The following is a 27,353-nucleotide window of genomic DNA, read 5'->3' on the forward strand; positions in this document are numbered from 1 at the left end:
GGCGAAGGTGCTGGAGGTCTTGGGCAGGTGGGGACAGGCCTTTTTTTTCCATTTCCAACCACCCTTTTCCAGAGGGCAAAGGAGGATGGAGAGCGGCACCATGCCCAGAGGGAGCCCCTCGGCCAGGACGGGAGTGTGGGACGGTGCTCCAGTCAGCTGAGGTGGGCGAGCTCACCTGGACCTCTGCCCTGCAGAGCTGCCCACCCACCACTGCATCTCCCCGGGATTTCCTGTGGCACGGAGCTACTCTCAGTTTCTGTGGATCACGCCTGCATTATCCCAGCTTGCTGCGGAGAGGATCAGTTCGGTCAGTACCGGGGTGTGTATCCCTTCTCTTCCCTTGACATCTTATGGTCTTCCTGCCCTGTCTTTCACTCCGCCGCACAGCTCACCCCTTCAATTGCTGCTGCTGCTCCGCTCTGGCCACAGACCCCCCCATGCAGGGTTTGAGCTATGGACTCAGTCCCCTTCCTACTGAAATCCCTGGAAAATGGGGTGCCCTCCTCTCCCTCCCCCCCTCTGTATGGGCTGTGATGGGGTGAGCTCCTGAGCAAGGCAATGAGTGATTAAATATTCCCCCTGAGAGGGTGTGACGCAGGGTCTGAGCCCCGCTGTGTGAGTTCAGCAAACCCACGGGAAGGCACAGTCCCTGCAGTTTATAACCTGTGAAATAACCATGCACAAGGGAGCGAAAATCTGGCCAAACTCAGATCGAGGAAGGCTGAGATGTATTTCCAGAGTCCCAGTATGTCTGTTCACTATAACCGTATTTCAATCTCTGGCTCCTGTGAGCTGGACAGGCCTGAGACAGGCAGTCCCTGGGTGACCTCAAGCAATAGCTGTTTCTAATGATTTAAACTGATCGCTGAGCTGCCTTGAGCCTGCTGTGGAGCAACGCAGCATTTTCCATCCTCAGAGCTCTGCAGCGCACAACGTCCCCGTGAGCGGGCTGTGTTAGCTGGTGACCTTGTGAGAGCCCTTTGCAAGGGAGGGAAAGGAAGGCAAAACCTCTCCCTCTGCCCCCTTCCCAAGCACCTGGGCCAGCCCTCAGAGTGAGCAGAGGGGAGCCAATCTGTCTGCAGCAGGGCAGGAGCTGAGCAAGTGCAGGGGATGTGACTACAGCCCAGGAGCACTGACAGGAGCACTTCTGTTGAAATCTGAAATCTCCTGCAGCATCCCCTGCAGCTCATGCAGGGGCTTGCTTGGCCCTCGAGATACCCATTCTCAGCATGCCAGGATGCAGTTCTCTGAGGCAGGATGAGTGATGAGAACCTTTACTGCCTTGTACAGCCTCCTGCGCTGTAACCATGACGATTCAGAGTGCGGAGATTGCTGTGGGTTTGGATGGAAGGGGCTAGAGCAGAGCTCAGCCGCTCGCCGTCGGGGACCGCTCACCCTGGGCCATCTTCCAGCAGTGGCAGGTCAGGGCTCGAGCAGGGCAGAAGCAGCAGCATGACCCAAAGTTGCCATATCCACATCAGAAAGTGGCAATACCTCAGTGAGACTCATGAAGGGTTATGACTCCCACATGGTTGGAAATCCACCTAGAATAATGGAAAGTAAAAACATACCTTGTTACCAACCAAAATAGTACGTTTACACAGATTTCAGCACCTCTGACGTTTAGTGATTCCTTGGCGCTGGAGAAATAGCTGCTACTTGCCTGATTTAAGGAGTTAAGTAGAGCCTTCCAGAGCCAAAAGCAGGCCAGCACCTGGTGTCTGTAGGTAGAGATCGTTTCAGTAGCTACAGGCTAGAACAACTTGCTCTGTCCTTGGATTAAGCACAGGAAAGGGATGGGCCGGATTTTCAGTCCAGGACTGACTTTGGAGACACAGTAATACCCTGTTATGAACCTCTCATCTAATTCTGCTGTTTTGTGCATTTCAGTGATTACCGTCAACCTGTTTGGAAAACCCGTTGTTGAAAAGCAACAAGATGAACAGAAATACAGAGTTAGGCCCAAGGAGCATAACCTCAGAACCAGCCTCTCCGACGAACAGCGCAGGGGAGGAAAAGATGGAGGTTGCTTCTGAACTGAGCAGCCCAACTTTGCATAGTGGGGACAGCGGGTTCTTTGAAAGAGGTATTAAAACAATGTTAAGCATCCGGAAATCAAAACGAAGTCTTAACAAAGAGAAAGGAAAGGAAGGTACCGGTACTTGGAAAGGAAAACGACTTTCTTTTCGATTCTCCAAGAGCTACGAGGAGAACAAAACCACAATCTGTAATGGCGTGGAGGAGATTAGTGAGAAGATCACAGCAGAGCCCATTCAAGGAAAACCTCTTTCAGGTAAGACGCAAAACCACCCCTGTAATTTGCTTGGCAGGATATATGTAACCTTCAAGCGATTTACACTTTGCAAGTCTTGGGCCCAACAGAGATGCTAAAGAACCAGGCACCCTATTACAGGGCACAGACAACTGTCACCCCTTGCACAAACTTGTTGGGGTGTTACCTGGCCCAGTCAGGTACAGGAACAGGCTGCTCTGTGGCCTCCACTACGTTAGTTTAACCATATCCACAACCTACTTACAATCAACACATCAACCTGTTGGCTCGCATATCAGCAGACATATCACGCATCATACATATCAGTCACCAACCTGCTGAACACAGTTTGGGAACTGCTGGTCTGACAGTATCTAGAAGTGCAATGTGGGCTAGCCCTACGCTACTGCCTGCATTGCACTTTTGGACAATTTCTGCTCTTCAGCTCTCAGACTGATGGTCCCCGGATTGTACCCTGTAGGTTGCTGCAAGACCTTGAAGGGGAAATAAGATGGTTTGGATGTGATCTGCTTCAGCACCTCCACCTTGGTTCCTAATCTTAGAGACTGTCTTGCAAAGGGACCTCTGCAGATGCTTTTACTCTCTTACACTGACTTTCCATTGATTCTTCTCACAACAGAAGTGCTGCGAGTATTTGTTTGGTTTGGTTTCCCCAGGCTGGTTATTCTTATGCATTTTGTCGGCATTATATAGATAGGTCAAATTATAATAACTACCTTCAGCATAGCTCTCACCTTTCCCCAAATGTGGGCAGACTGCAATGACTTTGATCTTGGTTTGAGCACCATTCTCCTCTACCTTCTCAAGGCAGAGGTACTACAATGCATCCACCAGGAGATAGACTGAGGTGGGTCAACCTTGAATGGCTTGACTTTTCCTCAGCCTAAATTTCTGGAAAGAAATTCTTGGTCTACTGCATAGGATGTCATGGGGATTAGATAGAAGGGCTGACATTGTCTCACTGCTATAACGTGGTCTGCTGCGCCATGAAGTTATTTACTGCTTTGCACTGATACATTGTGAGGTTGGTAAGCTGGATCTGAGCCCATCTGATAACTTTGCTAGTCTGTTCTCAAAGGGTCATAGATGAGGAGCGACAGGAAATGTTACCATAAGCCCTTTTCATCTCCTGCAATAAACAAGTGGAGGAATTGCACGAAGAAGGCCCATCCTGTGCCCAATAATTTGATTGGCCTAGACTAGAGAAGCTCTGTCAGAAACACATCCCATCCTGAGATAAATATGGCAAGTGGTGGAGACTCCACCATGCACACCATTAAGCTGCATAATGGTTAATTGCCTTTCAATTGTCTTCCTTCAACTACCAGCTGGCTGATCTTGTATTGCTAAATTAAAGATCCATTTAGCACCCAATATCACCTCCCTGAATAATTATCCTAGATGGTGATTAAATGGTGTTTTCTCACTTTGATACACAGAACAGAATGTATTCCTGTAGTCTCTCACTGCAAGCACTTGTGCAAACACAGGTTTTATATTAATTTATCTAGAAGAGACTAAGTTAATTGGCACAATCTCCCTCCCCTCTGAGTGCAGAAGCAACTGTAGCTCCATATAGGCACTCAAAGCTCTATGCATTTTATGCTGCATCAATAGTTGGGTTATTTGGTGTATTTCTCTTCATACAGATACTCTTACGCTGCACAGATTATTTGGTGCATATAGTATAAAATCTGTGTGCAGACAAGCCCAGGGGCATAAATTATGGGCTATGAACCAGTCCTTCATATCTTCTTTGAGTGGTCTCCAATTTTTCCGTATAATTTTATATGTGTATGTCCCAGAAGCAGTGGCCACACATGCCTAAATAATACCCTTTCCCTTCTCCTCTTTGATATTTGCCTTATGCCCAGTATCACAGTGGGATCTCCCGTTCAGAGCACCTGTTATGATGCTGGAGATGGTGAGAGCTTTCTGGGGCCTCTCAAAAGCTAACAATGCTCTTGGATCTCCTCAATACATGGCAAATACTTCTTATATTACTGGCAAATAGGAAGTGGTTCTTGCACCAGCAAGGCTTTGAAAAATAAATGGAAAACTCAGTAGACCTCAGCCACTTTGGGGGTAACAGTATTTGGTAACTTCTCCCCCAGCGTCAGCCAACACCAGCCAGTACTGGTAGTGGGTGCCAAAATCAAAGGAGGTGGGGGAAACCCATGTGAGACCTGAACACCAGGAGAAAACATCCACAGGTTTGGATCCCCCTCCAATGCACACACCTCCCCAAACCATCCAGGGACAGCAGTGCTCACTGCTTGGAAAACAAATGTCACTGGTGAGAGGCAGTGCTTGGCATCTGACTGTAGGTTTATATACAGGTGGTGAACAGCCAGGACACCCAACCCTGAACCACCCCAGGCTGGAAAGGGTGGCCAGCCATGGATGGGCCAGTGTCTGGCTTGCTACCTCAGTCCCTGCATCTCAAGGAGTCCTCATAATGCAAATCACCAGCGACAATCCCTGCAGTTTGCCTTAGCATTTTGCTCAGTCCTCAGAAATGCAGGAGCCAGTTTGGCCATGACATTAGTTGGGAAAGCGTCTTAGGAAAACTTGACAATTCACAAAATCGGGACAGGAGGGGAGCCTGGGGTTTGCCCAGGGTTACATCTGAACAGGGAATGTTCCCAAAAATGTATCAGGAGCATCCCCAAGACAGTATCCTGCTCCTCCACGGCCTTGGTATCTCTGGAGGACACGCTGGTGGGTAGGCTGGGGGCAGACATGACTGTCTAGTGAGATGTCTGGCCCGGGAGCTCAGAGGACCCAAGGGGGTCTGTCCCTCTGTGCTCCCTCCCACCCCTCCAGCTGGACCCCTGGGCACCCTCCCTGCCTTCTCGGGCAACGCACTGAAACGCCCTTTCAGCCAGAGATGCTGTGGCCAATGCAGCAGCAGAGCTGTGCTGAGCACACTGGTATGCTGGGAAACAAGGGCATCCCTGCTAAAGAAAATCCTGCTGGGAGGGTGTATCACAAACTGTTCCCACTGCCAGTCCCACTTCAGCTCCACACTAACAGAACGGCAGAGCCAGGGGTGGTTTTATGCAGCCTGAGACCGCAGTGCCGCTCTGTGCAGCCTCCTTAGCCGTTGCTTGAGGTTTTACTGCAGGGCTATAATCAGTTTTTTGGATATTTCCTACCTCTGAAACCAGCAGTTTAGAGGTATGGCCCAATTTGCAGTGATTGCATTTCCACTACTTTCCTCTCCTGTGTCAAACAGGAGCTGGAGAGATCGGGGGGGTCAGTCTCAGGGGCACTGCTGGGACCTGGCTACTCAAAACAGCCCTGCAAGCCTCCCTGTGGGGCACCTTGTCCTGTTACCAACCTGTCAATCACCTAACGCCAACTTTGTCTCAACCCCTTCCCCCCTTCTTTCTGCAGTAATGGAAATCAATGAACTTATTCAGAAAAGGCAACTTTTGGAAGCATTTGCAAGTATCAAGTACTTGGAAGATGAGACTATAGCTGAACGAGATGCTGAGAAATACAAAGATAACCCCCAGGAGTTTGTGAGGAAGTCCAAGGATGTGGATTTGCTTTATAACTCCATCACGAACATGATCCAGTCCATCGTGGTGGGAACACTGGAGCAGCCCACTGTAGAGGATACCATGCTGAACTCCCTGGTGACTTTAATTGCCCATGAAGAAGCAGCTCATCCTAACACAGGCAACGCTGCTGGTCCTGGGTCGGACTTGCTCGGCACACCCAGAAAGTGGAGGGAGGAGTGGAGGGAAGCTATCAATGAGAGCGCTAGAAAGAGAGTCCAGAGAGTACCCATGGCATCGAAGGAAGAAGAGAGTTTTCGGCTTGATCTCCACTTAGGTTTCCTCCAGAAACAGCTGAGCGAAGACTTACTGAAAATCAAGTTATCAGTAAAAAAGTGCTATCCAGAGGAGTACCAGGTGTGTGATATGTATGTGGAGGCTTTTCACAATGCCGTTGCCTCACACTTGCAAGATCTTTCCCAGAGACCGCTGGAATTCAACGAGCTCTACACCTTGCTCGACTGGGTGGCCAACATCTACCGCAGGTAAGACGCTGCACTTGCCACACTGCTTCAGCCTCCTCCGGAGAGCGGCAGGGCCGCAGGGTACTTCAAAAGCACCGAGCTATTTTCAGTTTCCTGAGCAAACAAGAGAGACACAGTCACTTCTACAGCAGAGCCAGATAGCTAATCTATTAATAGGTGGGGACAAAAGTTTGTGGATAAAACACTTGCTGCTTTCCACAGATCTAAATTACTTCGTTTTCCCCTCCCTCTCCCACTTGCTGTTCTCACATGCCAGAAAGCTCCTCCTTGCAGCTCTGATAAACCTGCTCCCTTTCTGCAAATACCTTGCAAGGTCCAGCAGCTGCTCGGTGACTTTTCCAGGCAGAGGGAGGGTCCTGTGGCGGAGCCCTGCCTTCTTCCTGTTTAATTAAAACTGTGGTGCATTTGGAAGCAGGCCACGTTACCCCCCATGTTCAGGGGTCAGAGTCGTCTCGAGGAGATGCCAAGATGTCATCGTGTGGAATTAGCCACATCAACACAAAAGTTCTGGCTCAGACATGTCCACTAGTTGAATGGGAGGTCCATGTTTTTTAGGATCTCTTAAAGCTCCCTGTAATTCAGGGGTGACTAAAATATTCTAGGAGCTGCATAGACATATCAAACACTATCCTCAGGGCACCCTGTGTGTGTGCGAGTAAAGGCAGGAATTCTTCACAACAGCAAAAACTGTGCTGCTGGACGTTGCCTCCTTTTACAGCCAAAAGAGACATCTAAGATAGGCACCTGTAGAAGGTCCAGGCATTGTGTCCCCTCAGTTGTTCACTGGGCTAGACCACAGCCCATCATCCCAGCCCCAAAGAGGTCCCATACTAAAACCCAACAGAAATACACAGTGGGGTGGGAAGGAGGAGAGAGACAACATCCACAGGAGATGGGTCTGCTAATAAGCACATAAGAACAGCCATGTCAAAGCAAAATCATGTCTGCCCAGTAGGTGGTCTCCAGGAACTGCCTGAACCAGATGCCCAAGGATGGGACAAACGCAAACCAATTGACGCCCTTCAAACAAACAAAAAAGGGAGTGAAGGCAGGAGTATAAACACTGAGTCAAACAGTAGGCAAAAATGGACAGGGAGGGGGCAGTGGTGGAGCAGGGCAAACAGCAGTGACACTTGCCCAGAGCACTCCTAGCCTGGGGTAGCTTTCGGCTCAGGGACATTTGGACTGCAGATGGTCTTTGTTTTGAACAGCCCTCAATAGATTTAATCTGTGAATTTGCCTAGTTGCTCCTAAAACCCCATTTACGGTGTGGTGACCGTGATGACTTGTATGTAACTCCCTCAGCATCACGGCACTGGCTGACCAGTGTTATGGCAGGACCACTATGGGAATGACACTCCCACCCATTGCCCCTCTCCCTCACGTGTCCCTGCTGATCTCATCTGGAGGGAAATTCCTGCATGTCCCCAACCCCTGGGGACTGTACTGCACCCCAGCATTGCCGGAGAGGGGGGAAGAAATGAGCTTCGGCAGCCAGGTTCTGCACCAAAGTGCCCCCATCATATTCCTCTAACTTGCTGTGAAAGGGCTTATTGAGAGCTCGCAGCCATTTCGAGTACTTCTTGCAATCACCTTGCTGGGTTGGGCTGTTTCCATTTGATTTTCCCACTCTAAAAGAACTTCATCCCCTCTTGGGACCCATCCCAAAAAAGAAGAAATTGTCTGACCCAAACTCATTATCTATCCTACAATTCAAACAAATGGAAAAAAAGAAAGAGAGGGGAATAAGCTCCTCAAGTATACATTTGAGCCAGTCCTTTCAGTCATGGCGGAGAGTTTGTATTTAGATCTGTGGTGTCCTTTTAAATGAGCAGCAGACTCCTGCAGCAGCTGGGTTGTGCAATGCTCCACATGTGCAGATGTACCTCCCCGGGAAATCTGAACCATGACTGCAGGAACACTGACTGCAGGACACTATCAGCAGGCTGAGCTTTTTTTCTGCTGAGCAGTCACCCTGCACCAGCCTGACCTTGTACAGTACAATCTTCACTTGCATCCAAACCTAACCATGTGCTCGGCGCTGGGTTGGTGATGGGAACCCTTTTCGGTGGTTGAACAGGCTGTGTGCAGGACATTGCAGCTGTGTTCCTTGCTAACCAGGTGACTGCTTGCAACTTATTCAAGTGCATGAATATTTTCTTCTTTCTCCTCTCTACCTTCATCACCCTGAAAGATGCAATGCCTCCACGGTCCGTGGCAGATTGCAGGGGTAGCACATTCAATTGTACATGCTAATAACGGGTTTCTCACCCCGGAGGGAGAAACACGAGCGCTCCTTCCCTTTCCCTGCCTCCCCGCTAATCAGCTGGCCTGATTACACGGCAATCCAGGGGAAAGTGAGTGGTAAAGTCATGTCTCAGCTGAGCGCACTTTGGAGTCAGACTCCGTAGCTGCACGTCCACCCACCGCTTCCATCTGTGGAGGAACCGCTGTGCGGCGATGGCCCGTGTCCCAAGCATAGGAGTGCCTTCCAGAGGCTGCCCTGCACAGAGCAGGACCTGCTCTGCCACCTCCCCTTGCTAGGCATAATGCACAGGGAGAAATAGCAGGCTGACATAAGCTGTGATGTGACACCGGAGAGGAGCCGGGGAGATCAGCTAACTCCAAAGCAGCACGCTGCTACAGGAATTACCCTGAAAGGCATTTTGCAGGCTTGTAGTCAAATGAATCAGCTTCAGGTTGTTTATTTAAAAAAGTAAATTCTCATAGCACTTTTCATGTCCAAACAACTCAGAAGTCTCATGATTTCTAAGGTGGGCTGGAACCTTAGATCATTTTGATTTTGAATAATTAGGATTTTGAATAGCGAGAAAAGATTTTCTTGTTAAAGCTTGAAAACAAGCATCGCAATTTAAACTTTAAGTATATTTCTCACAGCTTAATAATTATGTAGCTCATGCCACATGAATATTCCATCAGTTTACTCACACTCTGAGGCAACATAATTTGTTCGTTTGAATCTTTCCAGTGAACTCTTTCTGGGTCACCCTGATCTCAAACCAGAAGTTAAGACAGAAAACCTGTCCCTGCTGTTAGCACCAGCTGATTGGGATAAACTGAAGAACGACTACATCACTTTGGCAAAGGTGAGAGTTTTGACCTTGCCCCCACGTGCCCCCCAGGGAGGGTGTGGGAGACCCAGCCTCCCGGGCAGAGGTCTCGGATGGCTGCATCATGGTTCCTAGCCCCACCAGGTGTTGAGTCCTGCCAGCACCACACAGAATGGCCTTTAATCAAAAGCAAAAAATCCTGAACACCAATTCTGGGACCGAAGCAGGCCATGAGCTTGAACCTGGATGATCACAGAGCCAAAAGGACTGTACCAGACCCGTACAGTATGGCAGAGGCATACCAAAAGGTCATAGCTGGGCTTCATCAGATTGAACACATTGCAAAGTTAGGTGTAAAGACATTTTAGCTGCTACTTTCACAGTGTGTGAGCTCCTCCAGCACATCTGAGGTTTGCTATAGCCAGACAACTTTGGGCTTGTCCCCAACAGAGGACCTCCCCATGGTTCAGCTCCTCCTAGGAAGCCCCTTCTGCAGTTGTCTTTCTGCTGTCCTTGGCTGGGACCCTGTGTAAGACTACGTGCTTTCCTGGGTCTTTGGTGAGCCCAGACATTTTCTTGCAAACCTTTCTGAAACAGGGTACTGCTGAAGGTGAGTTCAAGGTACCCAGCTGAATAAAATCAGTATTGTTCCATCATGCCAGTGAAGGACCATTTTGTTTTACCGGCAACAAGATTGATTTATCAGCCAGGACTGAACAGTGCTGCCACTTACACAAGTGGCTGTACCACCAGAGAGGACCAGTTTGATCTTTAATCCTGACCTTGTGCATTGCACGTACTGGAGGACTTTGCAATCAAGCAGTCAAACAGCTGACACAGTATTTCCCTGCCAGGAGAATGATTGTCCCTTGCTTTGGGAGTACCTTGCCCCCACACAGCACAGCTCCTGATTTTTCCTAAGATCCTGTGTAGACTGAAAGGGTCTGGAGCAAGACCTTTGTCTCTGCTTACCTTTCCACACCACACACGTGAGCCTTACACACGTGCCGACAGAGCAAAACGCCACGAGCCCGCTTTACTCATGCTTTCTTTGTTATCCTGAGCTGCATGTTTCCTTCCTATGTTTAACATTCAGGGGAAAATCAAAAACTATTTTGGAAACATCCTGAGACTGGAGGTCACGGAGAAGTGGGAGAAGGAAGTTCATCCAGAAGTGAAGGAAAACCTCTACCACTCCTCGCTCTCCTTTGATATTCAAGCGGTATTTAATTAGCTGGGGCAAAGTGTGGGGAGCTCTGTGGCTCCAGGGAAACGGGATTGTTACCTTCTGGGGTGGAGGTACCGCCTCCTGCGATAATTTATGTTAGTCACGCACTGGCAGAATACATTAGAGCAGAAAATGCCGTTTATTACAACTTTTAGCTCTCCCGCTTGCCTTCTAGCTGCAAATTAAACCTGCTGTCAATTGTGTCAGCAACATAATAGGCAACTGATTTTAAAGTCCTTAAATCTCTTTGATTAGAAAGAAGAAAGAGAAAGGGAAAAAAGGCAGAAAGAAAAGGTTTGTTAGAAAAACCCCTTGGCTGAAAGAGTGACTTTGTGCCGGGGCTGCGGCAGCCACAGAAAGGCCGTAGGCAGTGACAGCCACTCCAATTTAAACAGTACAAAAAACAAAAGCTCCTACTAGCTTTAGGGACTACAGGGTAATGAATCCAGGAGGGGTTTGGATTCATTCTCCTCACTCAAAGGGTTGAGTCATTTCAATTAAATAATACCAAAAAAAAGAGAGGGAGAGAGAAAGAAAGAAAATCAAAGTTTTGCCTGCTGCCGTGACTCATTTTCCATAGAGGAATATTACACGTTGTGTGATCACCGGGAAGGCAGGTCTGAATCGGATTAGCAGATGGGTAGGATGCCTCCGGAAGCGCCAGTGCGGGACTGCAGCCTGCCTCACTCCGGAGAGGCAGCCAGGGCTGAGGGAATGGGAATTAGGGAGGAGCCCCAGTGCAAGCAAGATTTTGGGGTGATGCCCGACCCTCCGTGCGGCCCGGGTATCACTCCTGAGGAGGGGGCTTGTGCGGGCCCCCGGGAACAGTGCTTATAACCACCCTCAGCATGGGGACACGAGGACAGCTCAGCTCCCCTTGGGCATTGGGTTGGGGATTGATCCCTCCTGCAAATCCCCCCAAAAGAGGAAGACAGCACCAGGGCAGCTCGGGGTTCCAGTCCACACCGTGTCTAGTTCACGCTCAGACAGCAGAAGGACACAGGACCATTAGGGATGAATGATTATGCCACAAATCAGTTTGTGCCTCTTGGCCCATTCTGGACTATTATTTTTAAAACTGCCAGAGAATAGTGAAAACCGCCTGGCAATAAGTCGCCTGCTTCCCCCTCTGCTAGGCGAGTCACTTTTATTAACCAAAGCTGCACGAGATCTTTGCAAAGGATGTTTCTCCTGTGCTTGTCCTATTCACTGGTGGTTTTTTGTGCCCTTTTCTAGATCATCGGGGAGCACATGAAGATATCTGGAGCGATCAGCAGAAGTCTGGGAACAAAAATGCTTGAGCTGTGCCTGGCAGAGCTGCATGAATTCATACCAAGGTCATTGCCGCTCCGGGCAGCACATTCCTTCCAAATGAGTCCCACATTGGTAAAATAGCAGGGAAAAGGTCTGCGCGCTGGGCCAGACGCTGGCACTGAGCAGGCACGGGCCTGCTCCTGGGAGAATTAGAGATCACAATGAGCCCAATAATGAGCAAACAGCAAAACAACTTGGAGGGAATCATAAACAGACCCAGATGGGACTCTTGTGAGTCCCAAAATCTGAGGTTAGAGCTCCAGGAAGGAGCTGCTGGCTAGAAAGGGATGGCACCAGTGTGGTCCCATCCATCCGGGACCTTTGTGGCATTGGATGCTGATCGCTTGCAGCTACAGCCACGAGCAAGCAGCAGTTATGGAGCCCCATACCCAGAGCGTGCTTGCCCAAAACATCATCTAGGTCTCCCGGGGTGAGTCCTGCCGAGAGGGTTTTCTCCTGCATCCCATGGCTATGGGCATAGAAATGGCTGATGGGGCCCTCTCTGTTACACCCAGGCAAGACATATAGCTGGGCTTCCTGAGCTTCTGAATCTTTTTAAAATTTATCTAGTGTCTGAAGGACACAGGACCCTGCCCCTTTGCTGAAATAATGTTTTTCTGCTTGGTAGTCCCTGAGTTATGGCCTCAGACATTCTCCCCTGTGACATGCTTTGGAGATGCTCCAGGGAAGGTTTTTGGCTCACAGAGGGTCCCGGCACAGCGAGGCACTGTCCCTCCCCACCGGCATGGCTGTGTTTCGGGGGATTGCGGCTGCTCGCCAGAGCAGCAATCCGCAGAGGAGAAAGGCCATTCAGCATGAATCAACTCTGAGCGAGACTAAAAATAATTTCTCATTAACCTTTGAAGTTTCCCACCTCCGGCAGGCGCTGAGTGTGGAGTTTGCTAATAGATGTTTTGCAGGAATGAGGGTGGGGAGCCCAAGTGCTGCTTTCTCAGATCGTGAACCCGGGGCATGGCAGGTGTCCAAAGTGCGCTAAAGGCAACGCTTTCCCTTTTAAACCCTCATCTCTAATAGCCCAGTGATCTACACTTGTCTCCCATACCCTGAGCAAGCAGGGTAGTTCGAACCAGCTATTTGGCTTTGAAGTCTGCCCGGGTTTTTGAGGAGAAATGCAGTACTGATGTTCCATTCTTTCTTCTCCCCCCCCCTTTTTTTCCCTTTTTTCTTTTTTTTCTCTTTTTTCTTTTTTCTTTGTTCTCTTTTTTAATTACTTTTTCTTTTTTTCCTTTTTTTTTAAACAAAATTGTTGTAAAATGCAAGCTGGGGCAGCAAGGGGTCACAGATGAAAGGGTCACTGAAACTTAAGCTTTTTCTTAAACAAACCCAAGATGCAAGCGGCTGAGGCCGGCCCGAGCAGGTTCCTTTACCCTGACAAAGAATGGGACCACCAGGCAAAGCCTGCCTGAGCACGCAGCCTCCTGCCAGCAGTGTGGACCTGGCTGTAAAACAGCTGTCAAAACCATAAAAGCTGCGCTACATCAAAATAGATACCTAACACACCACGCTGAGGTTACGGGGGGGAAATGTAGGTGTGCTGCCCTGTTCCTATTCACCTTCTGTTGTAAAATCAGCCCTGAGGTAAATCCTTTCCTTGTGTGCTTAAGAGGGCACATATTATATTGCCCCAAAAGCCAGAGAAATGAAGGACCAGACTGATAAGCCTGAGTACTATGGCCACAATTAATCCCTCAGCCTGAGGAAAAGTCAGAGATTTGCCGTGCTGAGATCGCTGGCATCTCTCCAAAAGCGCTGCGTACCCGCTCAGGCAAGCACACCCTAAACCCATAATTATCTGCCATCTATTCCCCTCCAATGCACATGCATGTTACGACAGCTGGAAAAAACATGTCTGCATACAGAGGGGACAGGTTGGGCCAGCCACTGGTGTCTCCTTGACATCGCGGTGTACGCAGAAGATGAGCCATCCTCAGTCCCCCCGCCATTAGCGTTACCTGCGTGTCTTCTCCTGCAGGTTCGGGGAGGAGTTTGTGGCGTGGAGCACTGCCCAGGACAGCCCCGTCTTTGCACCCTATTTCACTGCCTACATCAACAGCTTCCATGACCTGGTGTAAGTCCGATCCCCCTGAGCCAAGCCGCTGCATTGCTGGGGTCCGGGAAGGTGGCAGTGTCCGGAAAGGAAAGACCAAGGTCTCCTGGGGGTGCCCCGTGGGGTTCTCAGCCTCCAGCCCTTCCTTACCTCACGGGGGGGATGTTCCCCAAGAGATACAGATAAAAGTCACTTCACTGGGGTAAAAGGGTGAAGAGACAGAGGTGGGGACGGATCTGGTGCTTGCATGAAAGCTTTAAACTCATTTTCAGCCCATCTTTTTCAACTTCAGAGGAGGGTTTTTTTCATTTTTTGTTCTGGAGGTTAGCAGAATAAACCCAGCAACATGGTCTGACAGCTGCTTTTGGCACTGGGCTGGAGGAAACTCTGTGAAAGCACTCAACCTGCAAATAAACCCCTGCCATGGCTGCTGGCAGGAGGAACTTCCAGGGCTTTGCATGTGTTAAGAACTGGTTATTTAAAGCCATGCGTTGAAAAGGCCTCTGATAAATAGGTATGCCCACCAGTTCTGGCTATTAAGAAGTACTTTCAGGAGAGGGGTACTCTCTCCATAAGTAGGATGGTGCCAGTTACCATGTGTCCCAGGGTCTGGTCCATCAGCCCAGTGCTGTGGCACATGGTGACCCTGTGCTTCCCGCCCCGCATCTGCCCACACAGCCGCCGCAGCCCTCCAGCGCCAGTGCTGTGGGAAACCGGGGCTGTTCGCACGGCACTTGACCCAAGCGGATGGTCTGCAGCCACGCAGGACCACTGCCCACCAAGGCCTGGGGGCTCTTCAACAACTGGGGTCGTCCCTGCCATGCAGATGTGGTGCTTCAGAGGCCAACTGAGCCAGCCAACACGCAGCTAACACCTGGGAAGCTTGGTTGTTGTCTCCAGCCGATGCTGCTGCATCGCTGCCTGGCACCGCCTGCGGCAGGGATGCTAAATGCCAAATATTATTCAGGGGATGCAGAGGATTTTGCGTTGCAGTGTCTCACAGGAGCCGACGGCTCCAGCCGCAGCGAGCACTACCGTCGGGAAGTCTCTAGATGGCACGGTCTCTCCAGCAATGCTAACCTCGCCAAGGAGCCGGCTTTCTCTCTCTCCTCCTGCCCCTGCAGAAAAGTGCTCTCCCCTTCCCCGCTGGGGACTGGAGAGGTGGTGAAGGGAGAAGCCAGCCCCGGGCAGGGAGCTGGCAGGCGTTTGGGTGGTGGATTGGCTCCGCTGGGTTTATTCCTGTGTCAAGTTAAATATTTGTCAGCCTGGAGTGATGAGTTGCTGGGCAGAGGTAGGTGCCCTAACAGCATGATTTTGTGGATGGTGGATGCAGGCTTCAGGTGTTCAGCAGGAGTTATGGACCTGAGCCCCAGCCTGGGGTGAGAAGGATGCTGTTAGGTGTTTTGTAGTCCTGCCTGGGCAGCCTCAGACATATAAACTAGCTACCAGGCAGTGGCAGGTAGCACCTGCTGTGCTCTGTGGTCACAGCAGCGGATGTGGCACATCCAGGGAAGCTCAGGGACCACTAGCATTTTGGTGGTGCTGCCTCAGTTCCCCCCAGAGCATGTTACAGCGGGGCAGGGATGGAAAGTGAGAAGAAAGCCAGGAGCTCACAATGCCCCTGAAGCCCACACATACTGCTGGGGATTTCATTAGCTTCTCAGTAGTTGTGTTTTCTTCCTCGTTAGCATGAAACCTTGCAGAAGTATGCACTGTCCCTAGGAGACCCCACAGGTTTCCACCTCCGTAGTTCACCATCCCAGCTGCTGCCGATAGACGCTGCGTGGAGTGAGTCAGCCAGGCTCTGGGGGACGCAGGGTCGACAGCTTTCCCTTCTCCAAAAGCCCCTTGGTGCTCTCTCAGGTACCTGCAGATCATTCAGCAGAAGTGTTGCTCAAGTGAAAAAGTAACCAGCCTGCGCAATCACTCCACGTGGTTCAACCATCCCACCTGATGAGGAAATAGATGGGTTTTTACGCAGTTACTCAGTTGCGATTAATTTTCAGTGTATAGGATTATGCAAAAAGAGTCATTATTTTGACCCATTAAGTGTTTCCAAGAGGAAGTACTGGATACACAAATTTAGTTTAAAATAACGCCCAAGATGCCAGTCTGGCTAAAATGCTTAGGGTAGTGTAATAGTTTACATTTTAATATTAAACCACTGGTGCTCTCTCTCTCTCTGTCTCTAGGTCAGGGTTAGAAAGAGTATTTAAAGTCAACACTGAGGAACTGCAGAAGATTTTGGCAACTCTGACAAGGAACTTCACAAATATTTTTTTAAATAAATTAAGAACAAAAGCACAGGTAAGAGGATCTTGGCCACATTATTTCCTAAACATAAGGGTTATGTGCAGGATCACCGCAGAAGCTGAGGGCCGTTGCCCTTTCCCTATCTTACCAACTAGACCCCATTTTGCAGTGACACGTCCAGCATCCTGGGAGTTTTTCACTATGGACAATGATATATTTGTCCAGCTGTTTATTTTAGTACAACGGCAACCAAAAGAAAAGGGTATTTAGTGGCTTCCAGCATCTCAAAGCAGTGGGGGGAAACCTTACCCATAGTGAATCACCAGGGAAGTCAGCAGGACACCACCAATGGGACATTTTTCTTTCTATCAAAACATTTGGATTTTTCAGGACTTTGATTTACTCTTACTTATTTGTAGATCTGTCATCATGGTCTGTTATCAACCTCTTCAGACAGGACAGAGTTCATTCTGGTAGAGGTGATTTTTCCAGGCTGTTTCCATGGTGAAGAAAGACTGATTCTTTCAGTGTGAGGATGTAAAGCTCTGGTATTGGCTGATAAAGCTCTGGTATCAGCTTGACTTGTGTTGAGGCCTAAAAGGCAACGTGCTGCAATGCAGTTTGTGCTTCCCAGGTGCTGTAGACGGGGCTTTCTGCTCTCAGCTGGCTGGAGGTCCACTAGCTCTAGCTGGTATAACACAAGAGATGGGGGAAATTAAGCCTTTGGTCCCACCCCTTTTTACTCATCCTAATTCACTTTCTAAATCACCAAGCATAACTTTAGAAACCAAGACAGTCATGTAACTGCTCCGATCTAAGCCAAGCCCGCCTGGCCAAGGGGACTTTCCAGTGACTGCAGAGCTTGTCTCGGAGCCTAAGGGGCAGGCGAGGAAGGAGTCAAGCCAAGGCATTGAGCAAGAGAGTCGAAATGCCGTGAGAACTGAGAGTGGCCGAGGCAAAGCATTTCTAAACAGCCCTCCAGCAGGGTGGGAGCACTGCAGGAGGGCACAAGTAGGGGAAATAATTGGGAAAGAGATTGCCGGGAGTCTAGAGACAGAGATCCTGAGAGCTAAGAGGAGAAAAGTACAAAGGGGATGTGCCAGAGAAGGAATATTTTGAATTTGGCCCTTAGGGGAGTCTCTTCCAGGTGCCACCAGAAGCCTTTAGCAGATATTGCTGTGTTTCTATGGGGAGGCACATTAGCTCTAGGGACCCAACAAGGGAAATAGCCCTCTGGTGACACTTGATCAGAGCACCTTGTACCCAAGGCAGATGGGAAACAGTGCCATCACACCCACGTCATCACTGTCCATGAGGCATCAAGTTGGGGATGCTCCCAGCTGCTATTCTCCCACCACCATCAGAGCAATGAGCGGAAGGAAAATCCCAGTGAGACCTCGTGCAAACATGTGGGTCTCCAGGGAGTACAGACAGCCCCCTGCAAGTGCTGTGAGCAAGAGGAGCTTGATTTCCTTGTGGAAAAGGCTGGACAGGTGATGGATTACTGGGCTAATTTCCAACAGATTCACTACCAAGTGACTTGTCATGGCCATAGCTGGTGTAAACCCATGTAACACTAGCATACATGGTTGCATGCCACAGCCTGTTCTAGCCATGCCCGAGTTTCCTCTGATTAGCATTTACATCTGTTTCTTCATCCATACAGTGGGGATACCAGTTTATTTACCTACAGAAACATAGCTGGTGGATTAGAAGAAGGCACAGAGCAAGGAAATGAGGTGTCCCAAGTAAGCCTTTAATGCCAAAGCATCTCCTGCTCAGGGAGTGATGCTTTATCTGCCTGCATCGGGGCGCTCACCCAGATATGGGAGATGGGGGTCTGAATTCCCTGGGGTGGAGAGAGAAACCCAGCCTGCTCCATGCTCCTGGTGTGTCTTCACGCAGAGTGGGTGCACTGTCAGCACTCTGTGCTTTTTGGTTTGAGCCACCTGAGCAGGCAGATGGCTGGGTGGCTTTGGCTAGTACATCAGCTAGTCTGATTATTACCAGTGCCATCAGTAAGTTTGTCTTTTTTCAGCCACTCCTTAAGAAAATCCTGACCAAGGACTGGATTTTGGCAACAGAAAGGCCAGACTCGCTGGCGTCGGCGGTCTCGCAGTTCTCCGAGCACCTGCAGCACATGAGGGAGCCCATGGGGCAGGTAGGTGGCTGGTCCCACGCCCAGGCACAGTGATGCTGGGGGGGGTCCCACTGTCATTTGCAGGCTGTGGTCTGACCTGCAGGCTCCTCTCCAGTGGCAGGTGCTGTTTATAACCGTGGGGACTGCTGATGCTGGGGAGCTCAGCTATTATCGTACTTCCACATGAGAATAAGCAACACTTTTCATTTCTCTAGTTTAAATATGGGAACTGATTTCTTTAAAGAGGAACAAAAAGCTTTGGTGAACATTGCCACTGAACATTATAATTTCATGAGTTGCAGGCTTATATGCTCCTTTCACATCTATGCAGTTGTGAAATAAATGGGTAGGTGACAACAGCTCATTTAAAATCTGCAAGCACCATCAAAACATACTTTTAAAACAATCCTAAATATCCCCCTTTGTTACTGAGGAGCCAAACTGCCAACACAAAATCATGGGCGGCTTCAGGGTGAGGAGTATTTCCATGGCATTTCCTTGGGCACTGCCATCGCTCTGTGCTGGAGCGAGGGGCTGCGAGTCACCGGCTCCCTTCAGCGAAGCTGGCCCGGGCAGCATGTGCTGGCCAGTGCGCTGCCTTCAGGCATCTCCTCTATGCCCTGGGCTCCTGCTAAAGACCCAAGGGCTTCCCCTGCCCTCTCTCACTGCTGTGGCCTTGCAAGGGAACCACGGAAAAACCATGAGGTTTCCTTTTTTTCACCAGGAGCTTCTACGTGACGTTCATAAGTACGTGGTGAGGGAATACATCATGCAGGTCATCAAACCCAGACGGAAAATGAATGGGGAGACACGGCAGCAAGTGAGTGAAAAGATGAACCAGGAAGCCAGAATCCTTAATAATACGCTCATCGGTCAGGTATGTGAGTTCCCTCCTGGCATCCCCAGTTGCCCCATTCCTGGAGGTGCAGTGTCCACACTTGGCCTCCCGGGGACCGAGCTGGCAGGCTCTTGAGGAGGGCAAGCCTCAAGAAATGTAAAAGTGCTTAAAAGAGAGCAAGCAAGGTAGTTACTGCAGGTTCACGGTGTGGACTTCCAGCCTGGCAGCTACTCTGCAGTAGTAGTAGTACTCTGCACTCTTGTGCATGCTCAGCTGGCAGCTCTCCGATTGCAGCGCCTGGTCCACAGGCACTTGGCATAGGGTGGGTTACATGCTGTAGAATCAAGCTCATCCTGTGGCAACTTGTTCCTGGGGCTGTTCCCTTGGGCCATGGGATACACCTTGCCTCCAAAGGATCCCTGCCCTGGGCACAGCTCATGGAGATGACTCCAGCGAGAGGGTCCATCCGGGCACACAGTCTGCATACAGGAGGGTGATGGGGAGAAAATTGCAGCTATTTGCATGTTTTGTGGCTAGGCAACATCAGCCTGGGATTTTTAGGGAAGCCAAAGCTGAATTCATTGTTTTTTCCAGAAGGTCAGGTGTGTGGGGCACTGAACCCCACCGGGGTGGTTCCTTAGCTGAGGCAGATCCCTCTCAGTGGTGAGGCACACGAAACTATTACGCAGTAGGGGGTGAAGGCTCTGGCATCCACTGCTCTGCCGGAGCACAGCCACAACGCCCTGCTCGGGGTCTGGCTCACTGGGGTGCTCGTGAGCATCGGGGAGTGCAGAGTCAGGCCCCGGTGGAGCTGCGGGGGGTGCCTTGCCATTGCCACCCAGTGCTGCCTCGGCCAGCACCCTGCTGCCCACCCGGCAGCACCCTGCCCGCCCGAGGGCAGCCTGTCCTGCCTGCAGCAGTACTGTCTTACACCAGTAAAAGCAACCCGCTGCTGTGCTCTGCCCTGCAGGTAACAAGCATTTTGCAGGTGTTGTGCTTCCCCCTGACATCCCCGTATGCCTCCTCATTCACAGGGCTCTGACTCTGACTGGCTCCTTCCCGCCATACACCACATCGCCAATATCATTGGGGAGAAGAAAAAAGACAAGATCAAGGAGTACGTCAAGGAGCTGTGTCAGGATTATCCAGATATCAGGTGCGTGAAATGGCAGATGCCAGAACTGCTGGGCTCCATCCCAAACAGCGCCAGCTCGCCCCGTGCCTTGGCCAAGCTCTTCAACTTCTCTTCTCTGCTGGTAGCCACACGTCAGACGTCAAGGTGCTGGCAACAGGGGGAATCCCACCTTATTTTAATTGATGGCTGTATCCTTTCTCTTTTTAACCCTGTCTGCTGGATCTTATAATGCATACAAGTTACCGCAAAAGCCTCTTCATTTTAGAATAGAATAGAATAGAATAGAATAGAATAGAATAGAATAGAATAGAATAGAATAGAATATTTCAGTTGGAAAAGGCCTACAGCAATCATCTAGTCCAACTGCCTGACCACTTCAGGGCTGACCAAAAGTTAAAGCATGTTATTAAGGGCATTGCCCAAATACCTCTTAAACACTGACAGCCTTAGGGCATCGACCACCTCTCTAGGAAGCCTGTTCTAGTGTTTGACCACCCACTCAGTAAAGAAATGCTTCCTAAAGTCTAAACCTCCCTTGACGCAGCTTTGAACCATTCCCACATGTCCTATCACTGGATACCATTTTATTGCTCCAAATGAACCTTGTTTCACTGTAAAGCTCCAGGTCGCCTTTCAGTGCATCACCAGTATTAGCCCAGCTTGCCAATTTGCAGGTTCCAGCTTTGGAGCAAACAGTTTGTCTCCTGTTCCCAGGCTCAGACCTCAAAGTGCAGCAGACATTGACACAGTTCATCTGCAGTTTCTGAAAGAGGCTCAAAACAACCACTAAATTTTGGAATAAATTACAAATTCTTTCTTTTGTACTTTCCATTTGCTGTTCCAAAGCAGCATCTGCAAAATTTAAGGCTACTGGGAAAGTAAACAAAGTGACTAACTCTGTGCATGGCTAAGCAGCTGCATATCAGAAGTTACCTCCTCTTCTACAGCTCTTCTACCAACCATTGAGAAGGAATATTAGTGGTAACAGCTTGCAAGAAAATCCAATCATCAGAGTCATTTCAGAAAAAGACCAAAGGTTTTTGCACTGGGTTACACAGTTCCTGCTGGATTATATAAATCAGTATAAACTGATTTATACAATCAAAGTAAACCATAAATTTAACAAATGGCTCAGAACACTGAAGTGGACCCTCAAATATTCAGAAAAAAATGACATTAAATATATTTTCCTCTCCCCAAAACTGAGGCTCAAAATTTTTCATAAGTATATTTAACTTGAATGGGTCAGATATGCTTCGGGCTTATCTGTGTGGGGAAATTCAAGACATGGACTTGAAAAAGAATAATTGTTCCTGAGTAATTTCCTAGGTGAACACACCTATCCTACAAAAATAAAGCCTTAATCCCAGTGGCCAGACTAAGCTGATGAAGGAGGCAGTGCCTGTTCTGGGAAGGATGGGGGAGGTAAATGATGGCTAGTCAGGCTTAGCTATTTGAAAACAATTTTCCAGGCAGAAAAGCCCTTTACAAGGCTGTGATTTGTGGTACTTTTTCATCATTAGCCTTAGACCCAAGCCAGGTTTTAAGGCTCATCCTCTTGGTTGACCTATTTCCTTTCCATTGTTGAGTAATATTATTTTTAACAATTAAGTTTGGAAAACGAGGCAGAACCTGCTGGACCTGTGTTGCTTCCTGTTCAGGTCTCTGTTAATTCTTCCCCTGAGCTCTCAGGAGACATTGCTGAATTTGTATATATTGAGACTACTGGAACAGGGTATGTTTCCAAGTTGGCTTTCCTAGCTCTAATCTAATTAGTGCCTGTCAGCTTTCTAAATATTAGCACTTCCATTACTCAACTCAAAATAATCATTAAATAAAAGGTCTGCAGCCTCTCAGGAAAACTTGCAAAAGACGTCACATGTGTGTGGAGATGGAGGAGGAAATTCCCCGAAGCATCATCAGCAGGAAGGGGTCATTTTGCTACGCAGGATGGTGGGAGCTTATGCTCATGGGCTCGGTACCTCCGGAAGCTGCAGACCCCGTCCTGGTGGCTTCTCCAACGGGGCAAGGGGACGTTCCCTGGCACTTTGCCATGGCCTTGCTCCATCTCCGGCATGGTTGTTGGTTGCTTACCTCTAGGCTGGTTTTGCTCGTCAGGACTGAGCGAGGTCTTGTTTGGTTTCTGCAGGAAGGAGCACATCCTGGCAGTCCTCGCACTCCGGGGGCTGGGGCGCACCAGGAGAGCAGCAATTTTTCGGCAAGGCTACCGTGCGCTGGAGAGCCCCAGCGGTGGGGAGGGCAGCACACTCTTTGCTGAAATTGATGCCCCGGTGATCATCAGCTGCTTCTAAACCAGAACCAAAACAGCAGTCAGCATCCTCCCTCCTCCTACGCTGCCTCTACTGCATGATCCAAAATCTGCTACCCTGCCTCACTCCTCTGCAAACACAACTTTTTGACTGCCGTGGGAAAAGGTGTAGTTTTCTGAACTTGCTACCCCGAGTTCAGAAACCAAAGGCAACAGATGTGCCAAGACACTGACCTCCTGCAAGAGCTCCTTGGCAGCAATTCCAGCCCAGGCACTGGGTCCACCTTGTGTTCAGTACAGATTTTATTGCTAGGAGGCTGCTCTGTTGTTTGGTCCAAGATTGAGTCTCGTTTCCGAGAACAGGAGAAAACCAAAAGGAGTTCACTCAGAGCTATATTAAGGCTTGGACTGTGCGTTGCATAATTATACAGCAGAGGAGCAAAAGCCTCCTTCATAATTAATGTCCCTGAGCAACCGAGGGGCAGAGTTTGGGCAGGGATGTGGTAGCACCCAAGTCTTATTTCCTCCCCCGTGAACCAGCTGGCCAAGCTGGCATGACACAAGGTTGGTGACGTTGTGACCTGATGCCACAAACCACTACCTGCCTGAGGAGGAAAACCTTGGAGGGTAACCAAACCCCACAGCTGGGACGTGCAGCGCATGGGCCACTCTGCACTCCAGGATAGACCCCGTGGCCCTTCTGGTGTTTCAGCAGATTTTCCTCACTCGTGGGCTGCCTCGCAAAACTCCTGTTGGACCGAAGACCTGTTCATGCCATCACAGCCTCTCTGTGTGGGCAGACATGTCGGGATCGGACGTGCCAAGTGGAGGGAGGCTCCGAGTCCTCCTTGCCCCGGGGAAAAGGGCCACCATGCCCCTAGTCCATTTTCTTGTATGTTCAAATGTATTTTAACAAATCTGGTACAATCTGACTGCAGTATGAAACCTAATGTGAGGTGGACAGGCATAGTGCTACAGATCGGATCCTATTCTGGTGTAAACCAGCATCACCCTATTGATGGGCATGAAACACCACCGGTTTAACTCCATGAGGGATCCAAAGCATTACGTCCAGCATCTGCAGGGCAGACTAAAAGAGATATCCAGCAGCCTATGGCCGTACAAATCTGATTTTATTTAATCCAATTTATCCTTTAGGTTGCCCTCCACAGGAATTAATCCAAGACTCTGTACAGAGACATGTTTACGATCTATCTATTAATGTGATAAATGTGGACATGGCATAGCCTTGAACACTAATTTGTCTGCTGCAGAGCTTAGAGCATCAGTAGTGAGCCTCTTTCGTTTCCTTTGCTCCAGTTTGCACCAGTATAAATTTCAGCCCGGGTGAGCAGCAGGTGCTGGTGACAGGCCAAGGGAGCTGTTCTGATGGATGAGAAATACAGAGTGCACCTTTAGTTCACAATCATCATATGAAAATTTTTCTAGGGTAGACTTGCTACCTCCACAGTCAAGATGAGGTATTTTTCTAAAGACGGCTTTGAAATATCAGGTATAAATTGAGAGCTTGAGGCAGGAAATCCTGGGAGGAATATTCTGCCCTGCATCATTCTTCAATACAGCTGATGACAATTCCTGCAAATCCTCGGCTCGGTGACTCTCTGTATTTGCTATGGAGAAGGAGAAGTAAAATATCATCTGCATCTCCCATTGGGTGTGCGGAGCTCAGGAACACTTTGGAGCTCCCCTTCCCTGTCCTGGGAGAAGGACAAGTAGGGAGCCCTGGATTACACCCCCCATGGGGGTGTGAGCTACATCCCCCATCCCAGCAGAGGGGAAGGGCATCAGCGCTGAGAGATTTACATTTAATGTCAAAAGCATTGACTAAGTGGGGGAGATAAAAAGGGGATTTCAACTTTTGCATTCTCAGTCTGAGACATCTAAGACTGGGTTTTCAGAGGAGTGCTGGATTTGAGGCACTAAAGCTTCACCAGGAGTTTTATGCATCAGAAATTTCCCTCTGCCCTGTATGCATCTTTGATCCAAGCACCTCACACAAGGCATCTGCGGCACAGAAATTTTCCCAAGTGCATTAAATGTATACTGGGTTTTCAATCTTATTATTTTACTGGCAGTCTCTCCACAAAGCAGCTGCCTTTCCTCAGGCTCCAGCCGCCGGGCCCTGGAATTAGATAAGGCGCTCGGCTTCTGCTTTCTAATAAAAGCAAGTTGCTACCCTGAAGTCATGGAGGAAAGCTGGGCACGATGACCTGCCTTTTGTCACAGCTTCTCCTGGGAAACTCGGATCCTGCAGCCTGGCTTCCTGTGAGCCAGCGGCAGGAGCACAGCCTGCTTCCTCCGGGAGCTGCTGCTCTCCTGCTGCTTGCTCTTGAGCAAACCCGTTTAAGGCTAAACCCATCAGGGAGAGACTATGGCTCAGTCCCTGTCCTGCCCCAACAGCCATGCAGGCAGAGAGGGAGATCCAGGGGGCGGTGCGGGGGTCTCCCCCTGGGCAGTGGGATGCTCAGTCTGGGCTGTGAGAGCAGCTCCCAGAGACACCGGAACAAGGAGAGAGGAAGGGCTACGCTCCCCGAAATGAGCTGCTGCTGTCCAGCCGTCTTCTGTGAAACACCCAGTGTTTATTAGGACCATATTTTACATTCCAATAAAAGAGAAGAAAGGCCTCCCAGGGCTTTTATTGTGAAATATGTTGCTCTTGTAGAAAAGTGCCAAGGAGCTCACTTATTACCCTGTTAACTCTGTTTGCTGTTTCCCTGTGGTTTCCACCATCCCCCCTATTCCTACCCCAGCACATAGTTACATTCCCCACCGGGAGACACAGCTCACTCTTACCCTGGAGGGCCCAAGCTACCAAGTGCAGATATATCCTCCGGTGAATAACACTTTCTCAAAAGTATACAAGTAAATGGAAGAGCCAAACTCCCTCCAGATTTAGCTTCTCAGGCATGAATGCTGCATTTCGGGGGGAGATCTGGCACAGTTCACAGCACTGTGTGGGTGGTGACAGATATTTTTTTTGTTTCAGAGGTCTCTGCTGTTTCACAATACTGTTTGGTTCTGGTTTGGGGTCAAAAGCAGTGCTGTCCAAGGGAACAGTGCCTGCAGCCAGGACGGCCCACGGGCTGGGGTTTGCCATCTGAGACTGGCCTTCGGGTGCCATCATTTCAGCAATTTCACTCAGTGAAATTGTCTTTTCCTGGAAGCAAAGCGCCACTCCGTTGCTCACCACCAGCAGCTGGAAAAGTTCCAAACTGCCTGTCAGAGCATCACCAGCCTGCAGCGATCCCTCCACAGGGAAGAGCTGGGAAGGGCCAGTGGAGACACGCAGCAGCCGTCCATGGCTCCTGGCTCCTCTCTGGGCTCTGCCAGTGCTGGTGCCCATGCAGGAGCCTGGCTGGGTGGGCTGGCACTCGCCACGGGTGCTCTGGCAGCAAGAGAGAAAGCAGGAGCTGGGATGGCAGTCACTGCCTGCTTCAGCCTGTGCCCCCCGACAAGCAGAGATGCTCTGTCTGCTGTGCAGATACTGGGTTAGGCAGAATTTAGGTTTCAGGCACTGAATTTGGCCCTTACACTCAATTGTTAATTATTCTGCAAGGAAAGGGAAGAACTGCACTGCTTTAAGACACGGGAAACAGGTTGACTTCAAGCAAGAAAGGAACAATACCAAGACATTGCAGTGAAAGCACAGGAGGCTGTCCCTGAGCTGAGGATCCTGATCAATCAGACAAAATATTCCAGAAAAAGCCTTTTAGTGCAGTAGCACTATAATGTTTAGCTCCCTGCTGTGTGGTATCTTTCAGCAAAGAGCTCTCAATTGGGTTAAAATATTAAGGATGATCAGTGAGAAGTGGACTGCAATATTACATCCACTTTACGAGCTGGGCAATGTGGCCTGACACCACCCAGCAAACGCAGCTGGGAAGAAAGGAGGCGCCAGGATGTTATTATCTCAGAGATGGCTGAAAAGTAAAGCTGTATTAGTTTTAGGCTTAATTACTTTGGTAATGACATATCACAGTTCTCCACAGCACCAGTGTTTAGCAAACATTTATCTTCTGTATTTTGCAAATTTCTCCAGGAAATCTTGTAGTGGTTGGATTTACCGCCCCAAAGCCAGTCATTTCGGTTCCCCAGGCACTGGGCAGATACAGGAGTGCTCTGCTCAGCCTCACTGTGCACTTCCATCCCTTAAGGACATTTTTATGTAATACTGCTGATGATGACATAACGGTAGCACTGGGATTGGCCCACCTCTCCCATAAAACCCGTGCAAGAGATCAGTCAGATTGCCGGAGCGTTTATTGGACATAGCATGTTTAAACTATTTACTGTTACTATTACAATAATAAGACAGTATTAGGAAAAGGTAAAGACTGATGTAAATTAACGTGTGGCAAAAGTGGATTAAGATTAACTTTTAAAGAACTACAAGAACTTCCTCTAGTCCCACAGCCACATAACCATTTGCCTGAGGACACTGAGCAAACGTGAACTTTGCCTCCCTGCATTCATCCCTGTCACACACAGCACTGCAAATAGCCTCTAATACTCTTCTAATGTAGCACTCTGCTTTTATATTTGTAAGTTCATACCAAGTCATCCAAATGCGTTATCCCAGAAAATAAGTAACATGTAAAGCAGGGAAACCTCCAGGAAAAGGCTGTTGTAGTATTTTTGCCATCTTGATACTACCTAAGTGAGATTCTCAAAA

The 27,353-nt window shown here is 49.3% G+C and overlaps 1 protein-coding gene across 2 annotated transcripts; it reads left to right on the forward strand.

Annotated features, from left to right (window-relative positions):
- EXOC3L4 (exocyst complex component 3 like 4) lies at positions 1 to 25,589 on the forward strand. 2 transcript variants are annotated; one of them, XM_076345499.1, is made up of 12 exons: positions 1 to 319; positions 1,891 to 2,293; positions 5,693 to 6,344; positions 9,334 to 9,451; positions 10,512 to 10,637; positions 11,880 to 11,980; positions 13,951 to 14,046; positions 16,218 to 16,332; positions 18,317 to 18,439; positions 19,143 to 19,295; positions 20,291 to 20,412; positions 22,541 to 25,589. In XM_076345499.1, the coding sequence occupies exons 2-12, from the start codon at positions 1,939 to 1,941 to the stop codon at positions 22,701 to 22,703; spliced, it is 2,124 nt and encodes a 707-aa protein (XP_076201614.1). In that variant the 5' UTR covers positions 1 to 319; positions 1,891 to 1,938; the 3' UTR covers positions 22,704 to 25,589. The 2 variants fall into 2 exon arrangements, with proteins under 2 accessions (XP_076201614.1, XP_076201615.1); XM_076345500.1 differs by having other exon boundaries at positions 1 to 307.
- Positions 25,590 to 27,353: the final 1,764 nt, after the last annotated feature.

Source organism: Aptenodytes patagonicus, chromosome 7, assembly GCF_965638725.1.
Source record: "Aptenodytes patagonicus chromosome 7, bAptPat1.pri.cur, whole genome shotgun sequence".
In the NCBI taxonomy this organism is placed as follows: Eukaryota; Metazoa; Chordata; class Aves; order Sphenisciformes; family Spheniscidae; genus Aptenodytes; species Aptenodytes patagonicus.